The sequence below is a fragment of the Megascapheus bottae genome, chromosome 33, assembly GCF_031878675.1.
Source record: "Megascapheus bottae isolate mThoBot1 chromosome 33, mThoBot2.hap1, whole genome shotgun sequence".
Taxonomy (NCBI): domain Eukaryota; kingdom Metazoa; phylum Chordata; class Mammalia; order Rodentia; family Geomyidae; genus Megascapheus; species Megascapheus bottae.
Window position 1 is genome coordinate 7,508,108 of NC_143541.1, and position 23,631 is coordinate 7,531,738.

The following is a 23,631-nucleotide window of genomic DNA, read 5'->3' on the forward strand; positions in this document are numbered from 1 at the left end:
CACAGAACACTTTTGAGAAATAAAATGCTTTTGACTTTATCAACCTACCTTTGGCAATTCCAATATTATTTTTCAACTGATATGAGGTGATCAAGTTTATATAGCATACATGTATTAAGTTTCCATGTAGACAACATTGCACTGTAGCAATTAGATATGTTAGATTAGTCTGAGGAGAAAAGATTGATTATCAATAAGCCTACAGAGTAAAAGATAGTAGAACCTCTCTGTCTGAACATGTCGTGGTTGTTCTAACCAACTCCTCTCCATCATCAAATCAAAGCCATTATTTTTGTATAGTCTCAAAGACATACTAAATTTGGATTAAAAAAAAAATCTAGCTATACTGAGAGAGAACACAGTTCAGTGGGTAAAGTTGCTTGCCTAGTCTACATAAAGCCCTAGGGTTGACTCCTCTGTAACAATGATCTTTAAAAAAAAAAAAAGGCAAAAGTAAAATATTAAATTTATAAAATCTAAAAAGCCAATGGTCTACTTTAAAAGTAGACTAGTTTTGTGGCAGTTGGCTATAATGCAGAAGCACACAGCTTTCAAAAACAACGTATGTGTGTGCATACACACAAGTACATAAGAACAGTAGGTTAACAGATGAGCAAAATTTAACAGACTTACCCGCTCTGCAGTTGCCTCCTCTCCTGGTAGACATGTAGCAGCAGCAGCAGCAGCAGCACAAGCTATTTCCATCACAGCTGAGCTGGTGGGAGCATCAGTTGTGGATGAAGACCTGGGTCGGCCAGTCTGTACAACAGCAGCCATCTCCTGGCCAGATTTCCTGTTGATCTGGGGACTTCCCTTTGGGGCTTCTGGCTTGCCCCGCCTACTATGTAAGCTTGTCCCTCTCTTCATCTTGGGTGGCACTCGGATCTGCTGCAGAACACGGTTCAGAGCTGTGGGGTGGGTGGGGACACCATCAATCTCAGCACATGAGTTCTGGCTCTCCAGATCCATTTCAGGTTCTGGATCTGTCTGAATTTGCTGCACATCGTGTGGGGACACTGATGACCTCCTGCGCTGGTGCTGGAAGAGATGCTTCAAGCCTTGGCCAATGACATTAATGTTCTCCAAAGCATTGTGGGTCATTTTAGATAACTTTTGTTCTGATTCTGTCTGCTTTCTGGCCTCTGCATCTTGGGATCTGCCTCCAGGATCAGGGTCCTCATATAACTGTTCGCTGCCTGAAGGCTCCATCAGTAGACTTAATATGCTTATTTGCAAACTCAAAAAAACTTTAAGCACACCAAGCCCATCAAATTAGGTAGGCATTTGCTTCAACAGTGACATGCATGCAGCTGTGAGACGGTGGCTTCATGCCTATCTAATATTTAAAAAAAAGAAAAAAGAAAGAAAGAACCTTGTATCATAAATCCATGCAGAAAGATGTACAGTATTAAAACAAAGAAAAACATGCTGCTAGCCAAACAAATAAACACTATCATTTAGCAATCTTTAATCGGAAGATTAAAAGATAGTTTTCCAGATAGTGGGTTATAGTTTCTAGAATAAAAAGCCCAAGCCAAATAAATATACAAGAAATAAAAATAACATTTAGAAAAAAAAATTCCTACAAGTTTCTTTATACATATGAAGACTGGATACTAGAACGTCATTTTGGAGGAACACCACAACCGTAGTTAACCTAACACCATTGCTTGGGAAATCTGGAGTACAGACTATTGAAAACACTTAGTCTAGTATTCAATTCCTCTCCATTCATAACCACAGCTATGAATGAAAGGTAAAGTCAGCACGAAACTCAGTAAATCCAAAGAATAATAGTAAGAAGCAGATATCCCAATCCATGTAGATTTTAGTGAAGAATGGTAATTACCTATTACCATTCAGATTTAACAAGCTCACTGGCAATAAAAAGTGCAAAGCTTGCTCTTTTGCTGAAACGCAAATGACCTTTTCTGATTCCATGTGGATCAACAGTATGGACAGAATAAGACTTAGTCTATAAACATTTGCATTCGAGCATGTGCACATGCATGTACCGACTATTGGGCCTTGAACTCAGGGACTAGGCACAATCCTTTAGCTTTTTACATACAAGGCTAGTGCTCTGTCACCTGAGCCACAACTTTATTTCCAGCTTCTTGGTGGTTATTTGGAGATAAAGTGTCACAAACTTTTCTTCCCCGCCTGACTTCAATTGCATTTCTCAGATCTCAGCCTCTTGAGTAGCTAGAACTACAGGGCTGAGCCCCTGGGGTCCCAGCTAATGCCTAGATCTTTGCTCAGTACCAGCCATTAAAAAAACAAAAAACAAAAACTAGCACTAGGGAAGATAAGGTAGAAGACTCGCTGAGGCCACTGGACTACACATAGCAGGACCCTTCCTCAAAAAAATAAAAATAAAATACCCCAAACCCAAAACAAAGCAAAAAAACCCAAAGTTGATTTAAAGAAATTCCTTTCCCAAGAGAATCACCCTTCCCATGTAACTACACAAACTCAAAAGCAATGAAGTAACATAGTAACTATATATGATGAAGAGTAGGGAAAATAAAAGATCAAACTGCAATCATAGGAAAGCATTAAATACAGGAATGTAAAAGGAAGCTGAAAGATATAGGTAGCACAACTGCTATGATTACTTGGTTAGTTGAGATACATGCCATGGGAGAGAAAAGAAGTGAGTAGGGGGAGACAGATGGTAGGAAATAAACATTTTTCTTAATAAAAAATGTTTTCTCAGGCCGGGAGTTTGGCCTAGTGGTTAAAGTGCTTGCCTAGCATGCACAAAGACCCGGGTTCGATTCCTCGGTACCACATACATAGAAAAAAAGCTGGAAGTGGTGCTGAGGCTCAAGTGGTAGAGCTCTAGCCTTGAGAAAACCCAAGGACAGTGCTCAGGCCCTGAGCTCAAGCCCAGGACTGGCACAAAAAAAAAAAATGTTTTCCCAAAAATGGTCTCCTTCCTCTCTTCCTTCCTTCTTCCTTCCTCCCTTCCTTTTTTGTTCTGTTCTGGTCCTGAAGCTTGACCTTGGGGCCTAGGCACTGCCCCTGAGCTTTACTGTGCAAGGCTAGCGCTCTACCACTTGAACCACAGAGCTACTTCCAGCTTTTTGGCAGTTAACTGGAGGTAACACTTTCCTGCCCAGTTTAGCTTCAAACTCTGACCCTCCGATCTCAGACTCCTGAGCACCTAGAATTACAGGTGTGAGACACCAAAGTCTGGTTCTCAAAAGAGTGCCTTTTAATTAAGTTTATAAACTCTAATAAATGTATCAAACAAACTGAATAATTGCATAGAAGGAGAAGGAATGATATAAGAGGTTATTTCCTTATTTGTCCTCAGTTTTTTGTTAAAAGACTTGAAACCTCCCTATACTATAGTGAGTAGTCCACTTTCAACAGTGGACTACTATGTGGAACTACTGCCACCAAGTGGCTATCTAGCAGCTAATGGCTGGATATAAAATGTCCCTGCAAACTCAAGGATACCACTAGACTTCAGAGGAACAGGCGTGAAAAGCCAGTAGTTTTCCTTACAGTGACTACAAACTGAAGACCTTCTTCCTGTTCTCCACTGTTGAGGTTCCTGCAGCCACTATTTTTCCATGCGTCTCCCCTCAACCCTAATGCTTCCTTACTCAAAGCATTATCGATGACAGGATTAAAGATGTTTATCTCTTCCAACTTTCTACCACCAAAACATTCTTTGTTCTCAATGAGACAAAGGAAACATTTCACTGAAACTCTTTGTGGTCCCTCGGAAACCTTGCCATCCCACTGTGGTTTCTTATCTTTCCTTAACTGTGCATTTATTTTTGTATGTTACATCCCCAAAACAAAGCCAAGAAACAAATCCTTGACTCCTAACAGATTAAGCACTGTCTTGACTTCTAGTGCAGTTTCCTCAGCACCATACCAGCTAAAGTTTTGCCCCCAGTGTATGTATTTAATTGCTTCCATCCTTCCTCATGAATCTGTATGGTGGACTAGTAGTTACTGAAATATTTCTAATCTCCTCATGTAGTAAGATAATCCAGTAAGGATGTACAACACCTAATCTCTTATTGCACTAGGGTATTCAGACTGAGAAGACAGGACGATGTAAAACCAACAGGCTGACAATAAAAGGTAGCTTACATTTTCCTTTATTTGATAAATTATATATTGTCAAAACATATTTTCTAAATTATAAAAATTGCACATATTAAGCAGTATAACTGACTTGTTACTGCTGCAACTAAAAATGTATAAAGTAAGTTTATCCCAAGAAATTAAAAGATACCATGAGTACAGCTGAGAATTTGGCCTAGTGGTAGAGTGCTTGCTTAGCATGCACGAAGACCCAGGTTCAATTCCTCGGTACCACGTACACAGAAAAACTGGAAATGGTGCTATGGCTCAAGTAGTAGAGCTCTAGCCTTGAGAAAGCCCAAGGATAGTGCTCAGGCCCTGAGTTCAAGCCCCAGGACTGGCCAAAAAAAAAAAAGACACCATGAATAAAATAAGTGTTGAGCTAGATAAGAAACTACAGACCAAGCTGCTCACGCCTATAATCCTAGCTAATCAGGAGGCTGAGATCTGAGGATCCTGGTTCAAAGGCAGCCCGGGACACTAAAGTCCATGAGACTCCAATTAGCCACCAGAAAACCAAATGTGGTGCTGTGGCTCAAGGGGTAGGACAACAGCCTTGAGCTGAAGAGCTCAGGGACAGCACCCAGGCCAAGTTCAAGTCCCACCGACAGGAAAAACAAAAAGAAAGAAAGAAAGAAAAGAAAAGAAACTAAAGACCTACTTGGCAATAAGAAACAGTATTAGGAACTCCCTACTCAGCATATCTTTCTTTAGGAACTTATAAACTAATCAGTTTACTCTTTTTTCTTTAGCCAGTTCTGGTGCTTGAACTCAGGGCCTGAGCACTGTCCTTGGGCTTTCTCACGGCTAGGACTCTACCATTTGAACCACAGTACCACTTCCAGCTTTTTCTGTGTTTGTGGTACTGAGGAATCAAACCCAGGGCCTCATGCACGCCAAGTGAGCACTCTACCACTAGGCCATGTTCCTGGTCCTTCAATAGATTATCTTTTTACACAGACCTTTTTCTCTGAGAGATTAGGGAAAAAAACTCAGTAACTACTAGTCTGCCGTACAGATTCATGAGGGTAATGAAATGTGTACACTGGGCAAGACTTTTGCCCACAAGGTGCCTGAGGAAACTGCACTAGAGGTCAAGACAGTGCTTAATCTATAAAGACTTAAGGATTTGTTTCTTGACTGTGTCTTTGGGATGGTAACAAATTAAAAAAAAAAAGTATAATTAAGGAAGGGTAAGAAGCTACAGTATATACAATGCAATATATATGCAATATACTATATAGTACATATAATATAAAATGTTAAGGCATATACAACAAATCATTTTTAAAAATCTCTAGTGCTTGCATGCTTTCTACTAGCCATTTATATTTATACATCAATTCTAGTTAAATTATAAATGGGTGGGTGCTAGAGGCTCGTGCCTATAATCCTAGTACTCAGGAGGCTAGGATCTGAGCACTGTGGATGGAAGTTAGCCTGGTAGATAAATCTGAGAAGCTCTCACTATTCAAGTGGTAGCCTTGAGTGAAAAGCTAAGCACGAGCATGAGGCCCTGAGTTCAAGCCCTGACATTGGCATAGATATACACAAAGAAATGTGAGTAATTACTGATTACCTAGAAATGTTAGCTGTCTCCAGGAAGCTTTTCAAGTAAGTTTTTCAAACCCAGGCTTATGGTTGCAAGACTGAGTAATAAAATGCAATGAATTCCAAAATTTCTGAAGTCAGGACTTAATTATAATCATTAGCATCGGTCCCCATAGCATTGAGCCCTAAGAAAACTTACACTGGGCCTTCAGCATTTAGTTGTGAGATAAGAATTTTGAAAAGCCACGGCATTAATTGTAAATCTAGCATGACACCACTATCATCTGTATTACTGCTGTGATATCAACACTAACGAATAACATGGTCAAATTCTGAAGTTTTTCAAAGTCTCTGTATAGAACATCTCTAAAACTATCCTTCAATGTAGCTATGGCAAAAAAAAAGAAAAAAAGAAAAGAAAAAGAAAAAAGAAGCCACCAAAGACAAGAACGCTACGATAATTCCATAATATAAATGGCTAATAGAGGAACTCAATGGTATCAAACTCTCATATCTCTCCATTTTCTAAGACAATAAGCTCAAATGATGATTGACTTCTGTTTTGTGAGCCAGTGGCTCACACCTGTAACTCCAGAGGTAGACATCTGAGGATGGACACAGAGACAGACAGCCTGGGCAGGAAACTTAATGACACTCCTTTTTCTTTTTTCTTGCCAGTCCTGGGCTTGAGCTCAGGGCTTGAGCACTGTCCTTGGACTTTCTCAAGGCTAGAGCTCTACCACTTGAGCCACAGCACCACTTCTGACTTTTTTCTATGTATGTGGTACTGAGAAGTCAAACCCAAGTCTTCATGCATGCTAGGCAAGCACTCTACCACTGGGCCAAACTCCCACCCCAACTTAGTGAGACTCTTATCTCCAATAAACTGCCAAAAAACCAGAGATGGGGCTGTGGATCAAGTAATACAGTGCTAGCCCTGAGCAAAAGAAGGTCTGGGACAGCGCCCAGGCCCTGAGTTCAAGTCCCATGACCAGCTTGCGCACACACACACACACATACACGCACACACACAAAATCATCTTCTCACAAGTAGAATCAGAGAGAGGAAAAGGGGAGCAAAACAAAATAAGAGACAGGGAAAGAGAGGGTAAAACATGGGAAAAAACAAGAAGAGGCAGCAATCCGTATATTAAATACCTCAGATAACTGCTATTAAATCCTCACAATTCTCAGCAAGCAATTCTTCTCTCATAGTTTTGCTAAATATCTAATACACCATAAGTTCACAGGAAACAATTTGTTCTGAATTATCACCAGAAATAAGTGAAAAAATATGTTTTTAAAGTCTGAAAAAATGTTCACAAGGGTATCTTACAAAACAATTCCAAGTTACATACCAATTATCTTTGCCTTAAAGTTTTTCCTATATTCTGGTTTGCTGACAGACATGATGACCAAAGTGCTTTGATTTGGTCATTAGCCAAGTTAATATCACTGATTATAGAGACTTGGATACTTGCCTTCATTGTTCTTCTTCAAGAGCCTCTATGGTGCACAGGAATCCTTTTGGGAAAAGCTGAAAAACAAGCATTTAGAATTATAAAGTGGAAAACTTAAACAGGGACTTATTCTACAGATACACATAAAAAATTGCAAGTATTAGAACAAAATATTAAGAATCTTATCTTCTATTAGTAGTATTTTCTAATTTATCAAAAGTACATTCAAAAAATTATAGTCAAAAAAGAAGATTATGAGGGCTAACGGCATAGCTCAGAAGCAATGTGATAGCCTTAACAAAGGCTCTGAGGTCAAGCCCCCAGTACTACCAAAAAACATAAATAAAATTTAAAAAAAAGGGAAGGAGGGACCGGGAGTTTGGCCTAGTGGTTGAGTGCTTGCCTAGCATGCACAAAGACCTGGTTTGATTTCTCGGTACCATATACATAGAAAAAAGCTGGAAGTGGTGTTGAGGCTCAAGTGGTAGAGCGCTAGCCTTGAGAAAGTCGAAGGACAGTGCTCAGACTCTGAGCTCATGCCCAGAAATGGCAAAAAAAAAAAAAAAAAGGGGAGGAGGGAGGTGGCCAGAGACGACATCTGAAAAAAATATTAAACAGTACTTTAAAAGCCCACAAATATCATTGGTTGTACTATGACAACCATGACAATTTTCAGTATACTGCTATCATATTGAACAAGGAACAGATATCCCACTAACTCTAGTTTTAAAGTAACATGAAATATAAAACTGCTGGGTTTTTTTCCTTTTCTTTTTGTTCTGTTTGTTCACTTATATGCCTTTAGGAGTATTAGGGAAGGCACAGAACTGGAGAGACAAAGAATAACAAATGCAGCAAAGGTATTTACTAGACACAATGTTGAAAATCAACTATACAATTGGGGGAGAGCAAGGAAAGGGGTGATACTTTCCAAAAAGTGTCTCTTTACCTGACTCATGCAACTGTAACCCCTCCGTACATTACCATTATAATAATAAGAACAAGTATATGAAAACACCAAAACCTTATAAATATTTTTCAAATATCTTCTCATATATCTGCAAATTTTTATTCAAAGGCATTTCTAAAATAACTATCTACCAGATACAACTGAGAATCAAAATGTACCAAAGTTGAAATTTTCTTGGAAAACTAGCTCTTATAAGCCATTACCAAAGAAACAATTTAATTAGACAGATATTTTAGGGATATTTGTTACATACACAGCATTATAGACTAAACCTAATCTTATCCCCTCTAGGAACTCACAATCTAAGACACAAGACTTTACAGTTAAAAAAAAAAAAAAAAAAAAGACAGTGGGGCCGGGAGCTTGGCCTAGCGGTAGAGTGCTTGCCTAGCATGCACTAAGACTCAGTTCGATTCCTTGGCACCACATGCAGAGAAAACAACTGGAAGGGTCACTGAGGTTCAAGTAGTAGAGCTCTAGCCTTGAAAAAGTCCAAGGACAGTGCTCAGACCCTAAGCTCAAGCGCAGGACTGGCAAAAAAAAAAAAAAAAAAAAGACAGTGTAGAAGAATATAATTAAGTGCTAAGACTACAACAGCCAACAGACTTCACCATGACCAGTCAGGACTGGGTTTGTGAAGAAAGGTCTAACTTGCCGGGCACTGGTAGCTCACTCCTGTAATCTTAGCTAAGATCTGAGGATCACAGCTCAAAGCCAAAACTCCATGAGATCTCTATCTCCAATTAACCACCAGAAAACTGGAAGTGGCACTGTGGCTAAAGTGGTAGAGAACTAGCCTTGAGCTGAACAGCTCAGGGACAATGCCCAGGCTCAAAGTTCAAGCCCAGCAACAACAAACAAACAAAACACAACAACAACCTGACTAAAGGAGAAGCTGGAGCTAAGTGCTACAGGAGAAAACAGTAAGCAGAAAGATGGGCTGAGACTTCCTGCCAGAATGTAAAAAACAGTATGTCTGAGCACTAGTTAAGGACCCCAGATTACCTTGTTGGTATACATTTTTGAGTAGAAGAAATAAATAAAGCTGGAAAGTTAAAGGAGGGACTCAAATGTTGAGATAAATAGTTACTAAGAACTTACTTATGTCAGGCAATTAGGTGTATGAAGATGAAGGGGAAAGGAGGCTGAGAGGGCTAGGGCAGTAAGGCAAGGAACAGGGAAAGGGAAACACAGTGGGATGGAGAAGGGGATGGAAAGGAGGAGAGGGAAAAAGGGAAAAAGAGGAGAAAAAGAATATTAAGAAAACTAAATTCATATATAAATGTAGGCTACCATGAGTGCAAACTGTGTATATACAGACTATATTTATTCTGGAATTGTGTCAGGTAATTGCTAACTACATTCTCCTGTGGGGGGGGGGGGAGAGACAGCTACAGAAATAGAGAGAAAACATAGAATTTAAATACTCTACTAAATATAAGAGAAAAACATGATCAACAGAACAAGACACTTAAAAAGAACTACGTGGGCCAAGAGTTTGGCCTAGTGGTAGAGTGCTTGCCTAGCATGCACGAAGACCTGGGTTTGATTCCTCAGCACCACATACATAGAAAAAATCTGGAAGTGGTGCTGAGGCTCAAGTGGTAGGGCTCTAGCCTTAAGAAAGACCAAGGACAGGCTGGGAGTTTGGCCTAGTGGTTAAAGTGCTTGCCTAGCAGTCATGAAGACCCGGGTTCGATTCCTCGGTACCACATACATAGAAAAAAGCCAGAAGTGGTGCTGAGGCTCAAGTGGTAGAGCTCTAGCCTTGAGAAAGTCCAAGGACAGTACTCAGGCCCTGAGCTCAAGCCCAGGACTGGCAAAGAAAAAAAAAAAAAAAAAACCTACTACAAATGCAAATCTTAACCAACCAGGGGTATGAGACAGGAAGATGTTTCAAATACAACTGCTAAGCCCCATCCAGTCTCACAAATTTTAAACAGACTAAAATATTACAGAAAAAGTCCTCTAACCACAACTAGGATCTTCAAGGTTCTGAAAAAGGAAATGGAATTATTGTTCCTTTTTCTTTTTTCAGTTTCATCCCGTCTTGTGACTGCAGGCAATTTGGTGTGGGGAACAATGCAATGGCTTGCAGCTAGAGGCACCTGAAAGTCTTCCAGACCAAAAGGAAAACAGTCTAAGCAGCACAGAAGAATCCCACTGCAGGTAGGAAAATAGAGCTGGAAAGTTGGATAAACTTTTCTGACTGAGGGAGCACTAGTAGCAGTGGTCCCTGGAGACTACAATCACAGCCTCTTGTGGGCTTTTCCTCCAACAACTGCAAAACTAGGAGAAAACTAGGAAAGTTCCTCATCTTCACTGGAGCCTGAGAAGACAAACAAGAGCCAATGCCAAACCAGTCCAGATTCATTTCCCATTTATATTTATCTCCCTGTGATACAAAACATAGACAAAAATTAAGCACCTGGTCACTGAGAAGAAAAGGAAGGAAGCTGGCACCTAATCCTCACTGATAGCTTGTCATCTCTCTAAGTAGCAATCCTTTATATGCAAGGGGAATTGTTTTCTAATCACCCCTCAGCCTGATCTGATAACATAGCTGAATATTCTCTCAGGGAAAAATCAAAGAAGGAAAAAGGTATAGCTTTGTGAAGGCCACACCCCCAGGCTTGGGTTCTACTAGATGTATAAATCCACTACCAAGCTTAACAAAAATAACAATCGAATACAGCTGGGAGGGCTGTAAGAGAGAAGGGCTGAGAAAAAGCATAAAGGGAAAACTTAGAGAGACAAAGAACAGGCATTACTAAGGAAATTTGAAGCCCGTGGTTTCCATGGCAACGATGAGTATCAACTCCAGTAACCATATAAATAATAAACACCAAATAGAATCCCCCCCCAAATGAACACAAATCTCCGTTCTAAAGGACTAACAGAAAGAAACTTGCATTGAGATATATCAAAGCACATCAACTATTTTTTTCAGTATCTCTTGTCACATACAATAAATTTTAAAAAGCATGAACTTTGCTAAAAGCAGAAAAACATTTTCTATCCAGAATTTTTGCCCTAGTTGTTTTTACAAGATTATCTTATTCTTGAGTTGAAAATATGTATGTATATACATACACGTGCACACAAGTACTCTAGATATTCATTGCATATGCATTATTGTGCACTGCTTGTTGATAGGAAGCCTTGGCTCACTTTTTGCCCAGCTTGGCCTCTAACTGCCATCCTCCTGTATCTATTCCTTCACAGCAGCTAGAATTACGGATGTGAGTCACTGTATGCGGTTTTATTTACAAAACTTTTATTCTGTTACGTTTTATCTGGTTTTGCTAAACAGGTGTATTTAATGGAGTTTTTATAAGAATCTTTTCCTTTTTACCAAGGTGTTTTAGCCATGTGGACAACTTCATTTTCTTTCCTCAAAAGCCACAACTATACATTAGAGCCAAAGACTGGTGCTCCCCAGGCCTGACAGGGGCGTGCATACTGAGAAGCTCTGCAATTGGTTGGCCTGGATCTGTCAAAAAGATGGTCCTGGCTATGTGTGCACTAGTTTACTTATATGCTTCTGAGTAGTGATCCTAGGAATGATACTTGGAAAACTGTTGTGGGACATAACTGCCCCTGGGAATTGTCTATTTTGATGGTAAGCAAATAGTTGTCAATGGTGTTTCACAATCCAAGTTATGAAAACAGTATTTGTTATAATTCATGTCAAAAAGATGAATGACAATGTCAAGGTTCTATTATAAATGCAAGGTGAACAATTTTACTTAAGCATTTCTAGAGAAATAATAATCTGGTTCTTTGGATTCTAAAATGACAAATGCTTCAGGATTAAGGTGTGTGTGTATGTGTGTGTTCGCAGGCGTGCATGCATGTGTGCATGCCCACACGTGTATTGGGGCTTGGGCTCAGGCCTGTGCCTTCATTTGGCTTTTTTGCTCCAAGTTGGTACTCTACCACTTGAGCCACACCTTCACTTCCAGCTCTCTGCTGGTCAGCTGGAGATCATGGTCTCTCCGGATTTGTCTGTCCATTCTGGTTTCAAACTAGAATCCTTGGCCTCTTGAGTAGCTAGGATTATAGGCATGAACCACTGGCACCTAGCAGGATGAAAGCTTTCCCACACACCTTTCTCATCTGTGTGTGTGTGTCAGGACTGGGGTTGAACTTAGGCCCTGTGTCCTTGCTGGGCTTTTTTGCTAAAGGTGTCACTCTATCACTTGAGCCACACCTCATTCTCTTCAAATATGGTCAACAAAAGACTACCAATGCAAATAAGCTTAATTTTTGTTTTGTGTTTTGCTATTGCTGTGCAGGTACTACAACCTCAGGAGGCCTCATGTCCTTTGTCCTCTGACAGCTTTGTCACTCTCTGGTGGCTGGCAATCTACCACTTGAACCATGTAAGCCTCCAGGCAGACACCTTTGACACCTTGCTGGTCAACTGGAAATAAAGTCTCTCTTGGAGACTCTTTTGCCAAGGTTGGCCCTGAATGGCAATCTCCCAGGTCCCCATGTCCTGAGTAGCTAAGAACACTGGCATCTGGCTTTGTAATTTTAGATCTCACATATTAAAGAGGCAAATCCTTAATAGTCTTTTGAAGAGCTATCACTAGAAATGCCCACAAATTCCAAAACATTAAAATGCATGAAAACATAGCTCTTAGAATTGAAAAGATAGGAATTATAAAATACCACTAATGTGCCTAACCAACACTTACCCACGGTCTCATATCTTTCTAAAACAGAGTTGGACTTGGAATTATACCCACATCTAACCTATCTTCTACAAATATTGAAGATTAAAATACACACACACACACACACACACACACACACACACACACGCATTTTTCCTGAAGCTGATTTTTACAAAATGTTAAGAATGCAATGTAAGAAATGTAACCCTAAATACCTGACCTCTACCCTATAGAAAAGTCTTGCAGCAACAGCAGCACAGACGTAAATTGCTAACTTCCATTTACTTCTTGGTACCTACTCCCTAGACTAAAGCACTCTAAGAAAACACACTAAGAAAACTTAAGTACTTAGTTCCTTCAGGGTTTATTAAGGAACTGAAGGCACCTATGGAGGCAGTATCAGCAGAATCCTGGGCCTCCACTGGAATGCTGCCCACCTAACTCATTATCCTGGATACGATAATCCTAACTTCAATGTAGAAAGTTCTTTCATTCACACAGTTGTCTATTCATCCCGGTAAATGAAAGAGAAACCATCAATGAATCCTAATTATAAACAAATAATTTATAGGAAGAAAAAAAAACTGTAGTAAATCAATACTTGAAAAGCAAATATGGAATGCACACAGACTCAGAGATCTCTTTAAATCAGATGAGGAAAAAGAGTCCTGAGTGAATGCTAAAGTCACACAGCAGCAAGTAGAGACGCAAGTGTTAACCTCAACTACTCTATCACAGCACTTCCCTAAGGGGTTAAGTTTTACAGGATATCTTAACAAACTACTGAACAGCTTTAAGAAATGGAAAAAATGGGAATCAGTCAAAGGGTCATTTCTAATGTAATTTCTCATTTTACATTTACTTTTCTCATAAAAAGAAAGTGCTTTCAGTCAGGTTAAATTTAAGATTTCTTGTTATAGTTTTAATGACTTTTTGCCTTAAGTTATTAGCTATCTTACAAAGATGTAATACATTTTTAAATATATATATATGTATGTACATACATTTGCGATTTTTCCATTATTTTATTTCAAAATGTCAAAAGTCATAGTATATGAACAAATTGATCAAGTAAATACAGCAAAAATCTGAAAAAGAACAATCTTAAATCTTTGTTAAAATTTCCTATTAAAATTCTGATTTGAGCTGGGTGCCAGTGGTGCATGCCTATAATTCTACCTACTCAAGAGGCTGAGATCTGAGGATTGTGGTTCAAAGCTAGGACAGACACGAAAGTCCATGAGACTCATTTCCAATTAACCACCAGAAAACTAGAAGTGGTGCTGTGACTCAATGTGGTAGAGCAGTAGCCTTGAACTGAAGAGCTCAGGAACAGTGCCCGGGCCCAGAGTTCAAGCCTATGACCCCATCCCCACCCCCACCCCAAAAAAGCTTATTTTCTTTAACAATTTTGATATTTTCTGAAAATGTGTTGACTTTTCCTTTGTTATGTTACCTAAAAAAAGGCATTGAGTGATATCTGCTAATGGTTTAAAGTAATAAACACTATTCTAGATAGTCATGATAAGTTGTAGGGCATACTACAATGAGGTCTTAAAGAAGAATCAACAAGACCTTGCAAATCAAAAAGACCTTGTCTCAGTTTTAAAAAGTAGTCAAAATTACATTTATTTTTTTTTTTTCAAGTCCCAGGCTTAGACTCAGGGCCTGAGCACTGTCCTTGGTTTTTCTGAAGGCTAGAGCTCTACCACTTGAGCCACAACATCACTTCCGGCTTTTTTCTATGTATGTGGTACTAAGGAATCGAACCTGGGTCTTCGTGCATGCTAGGCAAGCACTCTTACCACTAGGCCAAACTCCCAGCCCTATGTTTATATTTTTATACTTGTCGGTCTTGTTTATTTTGTCTCCACATATAATACACGATGTATAGTCCATAAAGGCAGAAAATTTTATTATTTTTCCTCTAGTACCCAGAATACAGTAACTACGATTTTTCTTCAAAACAGTATGCACTGTGTCATCTAAAATAGCTTCTTACTATGGAGGCTTGCTTTTCTTTCAATAAGTCTACTTTCGAAAATGCTATGTGATAAGCACCTAGTCAGTGGACTATTAAAAAACTACCATGGCTGGGTACTGGTGTCTCATGCCCATAATTCTAGCAACCTCAAGAGACTGAGATCTAAAGATCATGATAGAAAACAAACCAGGACAGAAAAGTCTGAGGTAGTTATGTCTATAACCACTGAAATGCCAGAAGTGATGCTGTGGCTCAAGTGGTATGAGTACTAGCCTTGAGCAAGAAAGCTCCAGGTCAATGCCTAAGCTCTGAGTTCAAGACCCAGTACCAGCACAATTAAAAAAAAAATACCTACTGTGGATTCATGATCAAGGATGTGAGTTGGCCAATAATGCCCAGTACTTGGGAGGTTGAAGCAGAAAAATCAGGCCATCCTGGGTTTTGTTTTTTGTTTTTTGATTTTTTGCCAGTCCTGGGCTTAAGTTCAGGGCCTGAGCACTGTCCTTGGATTTTTTTTCTCAAGGCTAGAGCTCTACCACTTGAGCCTCAGCACCACTTCCGGCTTTTTCTAAGTATGTGGTACCGAGGAATTGAACCCGGGTCTTCGTGCATGCTAGGCAAGCACTCTACCACTAGGCCAAACTCCGGGCCCCCCATCCTGGGTTTTACATTAAGACCTTGCCCTAAAGAGCAAATTAAAAAAGGACAGGAATTTTAAAATTTGATTTGTGATCATGGCAGACTTATAGTATCAAAGTTTACAGAAAGAAAAAAGAAGGCTTTGATTGCGAAGAACTGAAAGGTCTACAATGCTACAATGCAAAAATAATGCTTTATACTATTAAAAGTCTTTCTCACCTATTTTCTCATTTATTTCTCAACAACCCCATGAGCTATGTAAAGCAAGTAGCAATTTGTTCATTTCAAAGAAATAACAACTTATACTCAAAGCATCGGGGTAATCTCAAAACTAAAACCAGAATCTCAATTTTTAGTTCAAAATCTACATTAGCACACCTCTTCTAATAAATAATACTGTAATAGACTACAAAATCATATATTCAAATATTATGTTGTGGATACTTTTCTCAAACCATCCAGGTTAATGCAGAATGGGAACAAAGTTCATCAGTCATTATCTCAATCTGAGGAGTAAGAACTGAAACTACTTCCTGACACTTGTAAGTCTAAGCACAGGTCCACTAACATCCAAGAGTGCTAAGAAATGACCATTGATCTATAGACAATAAGGAAGCTCTTGTTGGGAAAGAAAATGGGACAGCTGAAAACGGGATGAACAAATAAAGAACAGAGTGCTCAGGAGGATAGTGTCACGAGTGTGTAATTGTTCTGTACTGCTCTGGGTCCTCTGAAGTCCTCTCCTTCCCCTGTGCAGATGAGGGTGAACAGTTCAGATCCAGAATGTTTCCAAAAAAGTTCTTTTTTAAAAGACTTAGAAAATAGGTTTGGAAATGTGGCTCAGTGGTAGAGTGCAAAGCCCAGGATTCAATCACAGACCATGAAAAACAACAATCAGCTAAAAAACAAAAAACTTAGAATATCAGGGGTGGGGGTGGGGGGAAGGGAAATGGGGACCAAGACATGAGAAAGGGTATCAATGTATGTGAATTAATGTACCTTCTATCTGGAAAATATAATGTAACCCTTCTATTAATTACAATAAAAAATATATGAAAAAAAACTTAGAATATCACTCAAAAAGTGATCCAAATGCCAACTAGATCTAAAATTCACTGAGACATGTTAACTTATACAGGACTCTAGGCACTCACACAGTGAGACCAAAGGAGGACATTCTTAGGGAGGATCACAAAGGTGCGATGCCTATGTACCTCTGATCATATAAAATAGTATTTATCAAAATGAATTCCAGGAAGTAGGGAGAAGAAAAACTGATTCAAGGACCAGGCATAGGTGTGTACGGCTATAATCTCAGCTGTGAGGAAGGTGTAACTAGGAGAATCAATTCACCAGGGTCCAAAGCACAGCACATATGAGGCCATGGGTTCATACCTTAAGATCACACATACACGTACGTGTACACACACACACACACACACACACACACATCTGATCTGAAAGGATGAACCCTTCTGACCAAGAGCTAGCCAGTTCTGTACCTTCTGACAAAGAACTAGCCAGTCACCAAGCTTTAACATCTGAAGAAAGTGCAAACTGTACTTCTCCAGAGGATAATACTAACACCTGCTGGGACAGAGGAACAAGAGAATAAGAAGGAAACACTACTGAGCGCAAATGACTAGCTGAAAACGAATCTCTAGTTCTCTGGCTACAAATTCTCTCCAATTAAAATCAATAAAGGTAATACAACTAGCCAAACCCAGATGACTCTTGTTGCTGTCACTGGCAGGCAATTCAGCTCTCGATCCCTCCTAACAATAAAATCAAATACAAACAATGCATGGTAGTACAGACTACCACTCCAGCACTCCAAAGGTGAAGGCGAGAGGATGAGAATTTCAAGGCCAGTTGGAGCTAGAGAGTGAGACCCTATTTTGTACGTGTGTGTGTGTGTGCGTGTGTGTGTATACACATATACATACATACATACATACATATATACATTCAAACAATTTTATAGAAAATCTAAAAATACAAAAAATCAATTTCAAGTTTTTCATAGAAAAATCATGGTCCTATCACACAACCCACTCAACATAGATAAACAATATTAGTAGTCTGCCAACAGCTCCAAGCATTCTGGTATTGCGGTTCAAATGGTAGAGTGCCTGCCTAGTAAACCTACGGCCCTGAGTTTGAAACCCCAACACTGCCAAAACATAAACCACAAATACTATAGAACTACAAGTTCAAATGTCTTCATGAACAAAACTGCAGGATAATCATGCGAAAAAGTAAAGTAATGCCACACACATACACACAGAGCTACAGAAGAGCTAGGAGCTGTGGTTAACACATGTAAATACAGCTACTTAGGAGGGCGAGGCTACAAGGGTTGAGATTTAAAGCCCGGCTGTGCAAAATGTTGGTAAGATTCCCATCGTGCTATGATCATATAACCATACAATATAGACAATATGTTCTACCTCTACAAAATTCCCAGACTTAATCTAGAACATTAGGTGCTAGGTGAAGGGATTGCAAAGTAGGGAGAGTTGAATGGGCACCAAGCTTCAGTTTTGCAAGATAAAAAAGTTCCAGAAATGGGGGCCAGGAGTTTGGCCTAGTGGTAAAGAGCTTGCCTAGCATGCCCGAAGACTCAGGTTCAATTCCTCAGTACCACATACATAGAAAGAAGCCAGAAGTGGTGCTGAGGCTCAAGTGGTAGGCTCTAGTCTTGAGCAAGTCCAAGGGCAGTGTTCAGGCCCTTTAGTTCAAGCCCAGGACTGGCAAAAGAAAAAAGTTCCAGAAGTCGATGGTGATAAATGGTTGCTCAGGATTATGAATGTACTTAATGCAACTAAACTGTGTTTGTTGTGTGTAAACACAAAAGAATTTCTTAAAAAGAAAAATAGAAATAGCCTGAAAAAACCCACAGACATTATTTATAGAATAATGACGATAAACCCAATCACAGCCAACCTGTCCATAAAGGCCAAAAGACAGTGAAGTAGCATCTTTAAAAAATAATAGCAATGAAATGATCAACCTATATTTCTATACCCAGTGAAAATAGCTTCTTCAAATAGAAGCAAACTAAACACATCTTCAGAAATACTAAACAGATTTACCACCAGCAAATCTATATTGTAATTTTTTAATCCCTTAATCAGAAGGAATGACACTACAACAGTAACCTATGACCACAGTGAAGAACAGTGCCCTAGAAATGATAAGTACACAGGCAAATTGGAGGTTTACAAAACACACATATTTGGATGGCTTGTTACAGTGAGAAAACAGTGGTAGAGTGCTTAACTAGCCTGCATGAAGCCCCAGGCTCGATTCCTCAGTACCACATACACAGAAAAAGCCAGAAGTGGCACTGTGGCTCATGTGATAAAAGTACTAGCCTTGAGCACAGAGAGGCTCAGGGACAGAGCCCAGGTCCTGAGTTCAAGCCTCAGGACTGGGGGGAAAATGTATGTGTGTATGTGTGTGTGTGTATACACACATTTATATTTATATGTGTGTATGTGTGTATACATTTATATATATATATATATGTATATATATGCTTCCCTTTCACAATATACTTCGCTTTCAACATGTCTTTCTTGTAAAATATTTAAAATATTTTATTAACAGAACTTAGTTCCCATCATACAAAACTTTAGTCAGCATTTTTTTAAGTAGTAGGAAGCTCTTAAGGTGGGCAGAATGACTAAGTCTATAATCCTGCTCCTTGAAAGGCAGAGATTGGGAGAATGGTGCTCCAGGCCTCCTGGGCATAAAAGTTCAACAGACTATAACTCAACCACGGCTGGGTATAGAGAGCACACTGACATCTCAGCTATGAGGTGGGGAGGGGGGGAACAAAAGCACAGAACCATGAACTGCACATGTCATCCTTAGCCCCCCAGGGAAGCCTAAATCCTATAAAGGACTGCATCCAGGCCTTCCTGGGCATAAAGTGAGACCCTACCTCCAAAAAAAGAAATTGTAGCCCAAGCAGTAGAATGCTTGCCTCGCAAGTGCACAGAGCCCTGAATACTACTGGGGGTGGGGGGAGAGGGCGGGGAGAGAGAAAGAGACAGAGACAGAGACTCTTAAGGTACCACCTAATTTTTTGATAACTAAGAATCTACCTTGTGGAGAAAAAATAAAATTAAAATCTCAGTGCCAGCAGTGTTCTATTACAGAGTGTTTTTTAAACCCTGAAGGAGATGCCTACAGAAAAATTCCTTGCAATAAAGTATGATAGTGGTCAATAAATAATTTATATATCTTCAGTGTCTCCAGGGTATACAGAGTCACTTAGAAATAAGCTACAAGACAGAAAAGAATGTTCATTGTTAAGATGCCTGGAAAACATTAGGTTACAATAAATTAGTCAAGTTGCCCTAAACCAGCAAAAGAAAAAAACTCATACCAAGTTTTCATGAAGAAAACAAATTTGTCAAAGCCAAGATGTCAAAACAATAGTTGCAAAATGAAATCAGGGTCAGGAGTTAAAATGGGAACATGAACACAGTAACACTGGACACTATTACAGCTCAACCTCTGAGGGCATGTGGTTAGTAGCAACAAATCTGTCATTTAACATCTGATGCAAACAGATTACAGAACGGAGGCATCCTGCCCCTCTTCCTCTGAACACATAATGTTAAGTATAGTTCACACATTCAGAGTCCTTGCGACCACTAGCAGATCTTATATCCCAACTTCACTTCAGAGACCACTTGCAACTGAACAGTACACAACATAATTCAGGATGATCCTATGTCAGAATCTGAGAGGAAGGCTACCTACTTACTGTTACCCCATCTGGGCCAAAATACTTTCTTCTGAAAAACCGAGTTAAGAAGAAAATTATGTGACTTCAGTTTCCCTAAAGAATACCAGGACAAGGAATGGTGGAATTCTTCAGCACTCTGAGTCAAATCTCTGGGTAACTTTCCACTTTCTGTGATAATAACTGTACCAAAGAAATGAATTGGTTATGTGCCCAAGAGAACTGGAAACATATGTTCCAACAAAAATTTATACAAGAATGCCCAAATAGGGGGAGGCACAAAAGCGTAGGGACAAAGGGTGAGCAATGCAGCAATGGTGTCACTGGACACCATGCTGAAGGGAAACTGCAATGGGGATGGAGGGAAAAAACAGAGAGAGCAAGGGAAGGCATAACATTGTCCAAAAAGAAAGGTAACTGTAACCCTCTGTACATCACCTTTATAACAACTGAGGAAAGTTTTAAAGAATGCCCAAATACTCCTAGGCTCACACCACCCCCCTGGCCTCAGTATCCCAAGAAGCTAGAAGTATAGGTGTGCTCGGGCAACACAGAAATATTCTTCTAGTCAAAAAGTGGAAATGCAGCTGGACACTGGTGCCTCATACCTGCCATTCTAGCTATTCACAAGGTTGAGATTTGAATGTGACAGTTCAAAGCCAGTCTGGGCAGGAAAGTTCCTGAGACTCTTAACTCCAATTAACCATGAGAAAACCAGAAGTGGCGCTGTGGCTCAAAGTGGTTTTCACTCAAGGATAGTGCCCAGATTCTGAGTCTGGGGAGAAGAGGAAGAGAATCAACTTAATCACTCATCAACTGAGAAATGAATAAACAAAATATCTAAATAATGAAATATTATTCAGTCATAAGAAAGAAATAAAGTACTGAAACATTCTTGCATATTAATACATCACATAAGTAAAGGCAGAAACAAAGGCCATATACTTTATGATTCTGTGTATATGAAACATCCTAAATTAATTCACATAGTTTCAGAAAATTCATATTTCTAGTCTCCAGGAGATAGAGGAAGGGACTGTTTAAAAGCTACCGAGTCCATTTTGGTATAACAAAAAAAAGTTCTAGACTTCAACTATGGTAATGTTGGTACAACAGTGTGAACGTAATAAAGGCCACTGAACCACTTGTGCAGTTAACTTTCCAATGATGAAATTTTGTGTTTCATGAAATTTATATCAAAGATATTTCCAAATGTTAATTGTCCTAGTGCCTGTATCCTCTAAAATAAAAAAGAATGCTTTGCTCATTAAAAATACCAATCAAAATCACTTTAAAACTGTTAATACAATGTTGTTTTAGAAAAGGCAAGGGGCCGGGAGTTTGGCCTAGTGGTTAAAGTGCTTGCCCTGCATGCACGATGACCTGGGTTCGATTCCTCGGTACCACATACATAGAAAAAAGCCAGAAGTGGTGCTGAAGCTCAAGTGGTAGAGCTCTAGCCTTGAGAAAGTCCAAGGTCAGTACTCAGGCCCTGAGCTCAAGCCCAGGACTGGCAAAAAAAAAAAAAAAAAGAAAAGAAAAGGCAAAACTGTAGACAGTAAACAAAGCATTGAGAAGTTGCTGAAAGTGAGCATAGGGTAAACAAAGAGGTGAGACACAGTGATTGTAAGACATTAAAAGTCCATCCCAACCTAAAAGCACAATATAAACCTTAAAAGAAATGAAAATTCTTAATTACTCAAGAAGTACAGAGATCTCAACATGGAATGCAGACTGTGACACAACCCTAAATCTACAACAACTACATAAAACCTACAGGAAAGCAGTGGTGGTGAAGAAATGCTTGAGAAACTAGAGGCAAGAGGAACTGTCCATAGTGCTATATTCTAGTTGCTGGGTTCCCACAGGTATGCAGCTTAACAATGCTAAAACCACCACACATAAATCCTGGAACTGAAAAATTAACTAGACAGTCGGTGAATAGTGAGCCAAGTTTGTCGCCGTAAATGACAGATTACAGATCACAAAGGAAGTTAGATTAGAATAATCTCTATGATACCAAATATTAATTCCTATTTATTTATTTATTTTTTGCCAGTCCTGGGCTTGAGCTCAGGGCCTGAGCACTGTCCTTGGACTTTCTCAAGGCTACAGCTCTACCACTTGCGCCTCAGCACCACTTCCGGCTTTTTTCTATATGTGGTACTGAGGAATCGAACCCAGGTCCTTCATGCATGCTAGGCAAGCACTTTAAACACTGGCCAAACTCCCGGCCGACTCCTGTTTACATATAGAAATGTTTTAAGACATGTGCAAATTATTAACATCTATCACCTTGTTTTCTCTCTCACACACACATCTTGCTGATATCTGAGTGAACACAAAAGCAACAACACTCTAGTTGCACTCAGAATAAGCAACAGCACGACCTTGGCTTCTCTAATGCCATTCTCCAATAAAAATGAATCCGATTCTTATTGATCATAGGAGTAGACCAGAAAATACACAAGTCTTGAAGCGGCTTCACTGCAAGACGAGAAAGTACTCAAAAAATACCCACAGCCACACTTGGTGGTGCATAACCTATGATCCAAGCTAACTGAGAAGTAAAGATCAGGAGGGCTATGCTTCAAGCCCAGCCTGGCCAAAACAGCAAGCCCATCTTCAACAATGAAGTGAAGCTGTGGTATAGCCTAGAGTCCAGCAATGCAGCATAGATGAAAGAGAACTTCCATCTGAGGCCTGTCCCCAGAAAAAACTTAAGACCCCTCTGAAAAAAATAACTAAGCAAAACTGACAAGGAGGCATGACTCAACTGGTGGAGGGCCTCCCTACTCACCATGGAGTTGTGAGCTCAACTCCATGTGGGTTCAGTGCCACCAAAACATATACAATGAGGGGGTGGAGAGAAGCCAACCAAGAGAGCTACCAAAACTGAAACAACTGGAATAACAAAATTTATGGAGTCGGGGCTGGGAGTTTGGCCTAGTGGTAAGAGTGCTTGCCTAGCATGCATGAAGACCAGGGTTCGATTCCTCAGCACTCCACATACATAGAAAAAGCCAGAAGTGGTGCTGTGGCTCAAGTGGTAGAGTGCTAGCCTTGAGAAAACCCAAGGACAATGCTCAGGCCCTGAGCTCAAGCCACAGGACTGGCAAAAAAAAAAATTTATGGAGTCACTTGTCCCATAAGTAGGTGAAAATCTTCTGTGTAGGGAAGTACATATTGACTTTCTTTCAATCAGTACAGTGTGGAAAAGGAGGAAAAAAAGAGTAACTTCACAAGAAGAAAAAGACAGCCAGTGGTAACACCAACGATGGTAAGTTATGCTGATGGCACATGACCCTGACAGATAAGAATGTCACTCTATCTCTATGATCATTATACCACATCAGCCTGATCATGAGAAAAACAAAAATCCTAATTAAAAAACATTCTACAACATCAACTGAACAGTAATCTTCAAAAGCATAAAGAAAAATCTGGAAAACTGTCACAATCAGGAAGCGGGGAGA

General features: G+C 39.7%; 1 protein-coding gene across 3 annotated transcripts in view; it reads right to left on the minus strand.

The window, feature by feature from the left end:
• Positions 1-23,631, minus strand: part of Tmcc1 (transmembrane and coiled-coil domain family 1) — a 117,967-nt gene that overhangs the window by 89,256 nt on the left and 5,080 nt on the right. For all 3 annotated transcript variants that reach the window (XM_090323839.1, XM_090323841.1, XM_090323840.1), the window contains exons 2-3: positions 7,143-7,198; positions 634-1,336 (exon numbers count right to left, since the gene is read on the minus strand). In XM_090323839.1, coding sequence (XP_090179965.1) covers positions 634-1,209 — 576 coding nt within the window. In that variant the 5' untranslated portion in view covers positions 1,210-1,336; positions 7,143-7,198. The remainder of the gene's footprint in view (positions 1-633; positions 1,337-7,142; positions 7,199-23,631) is intronic.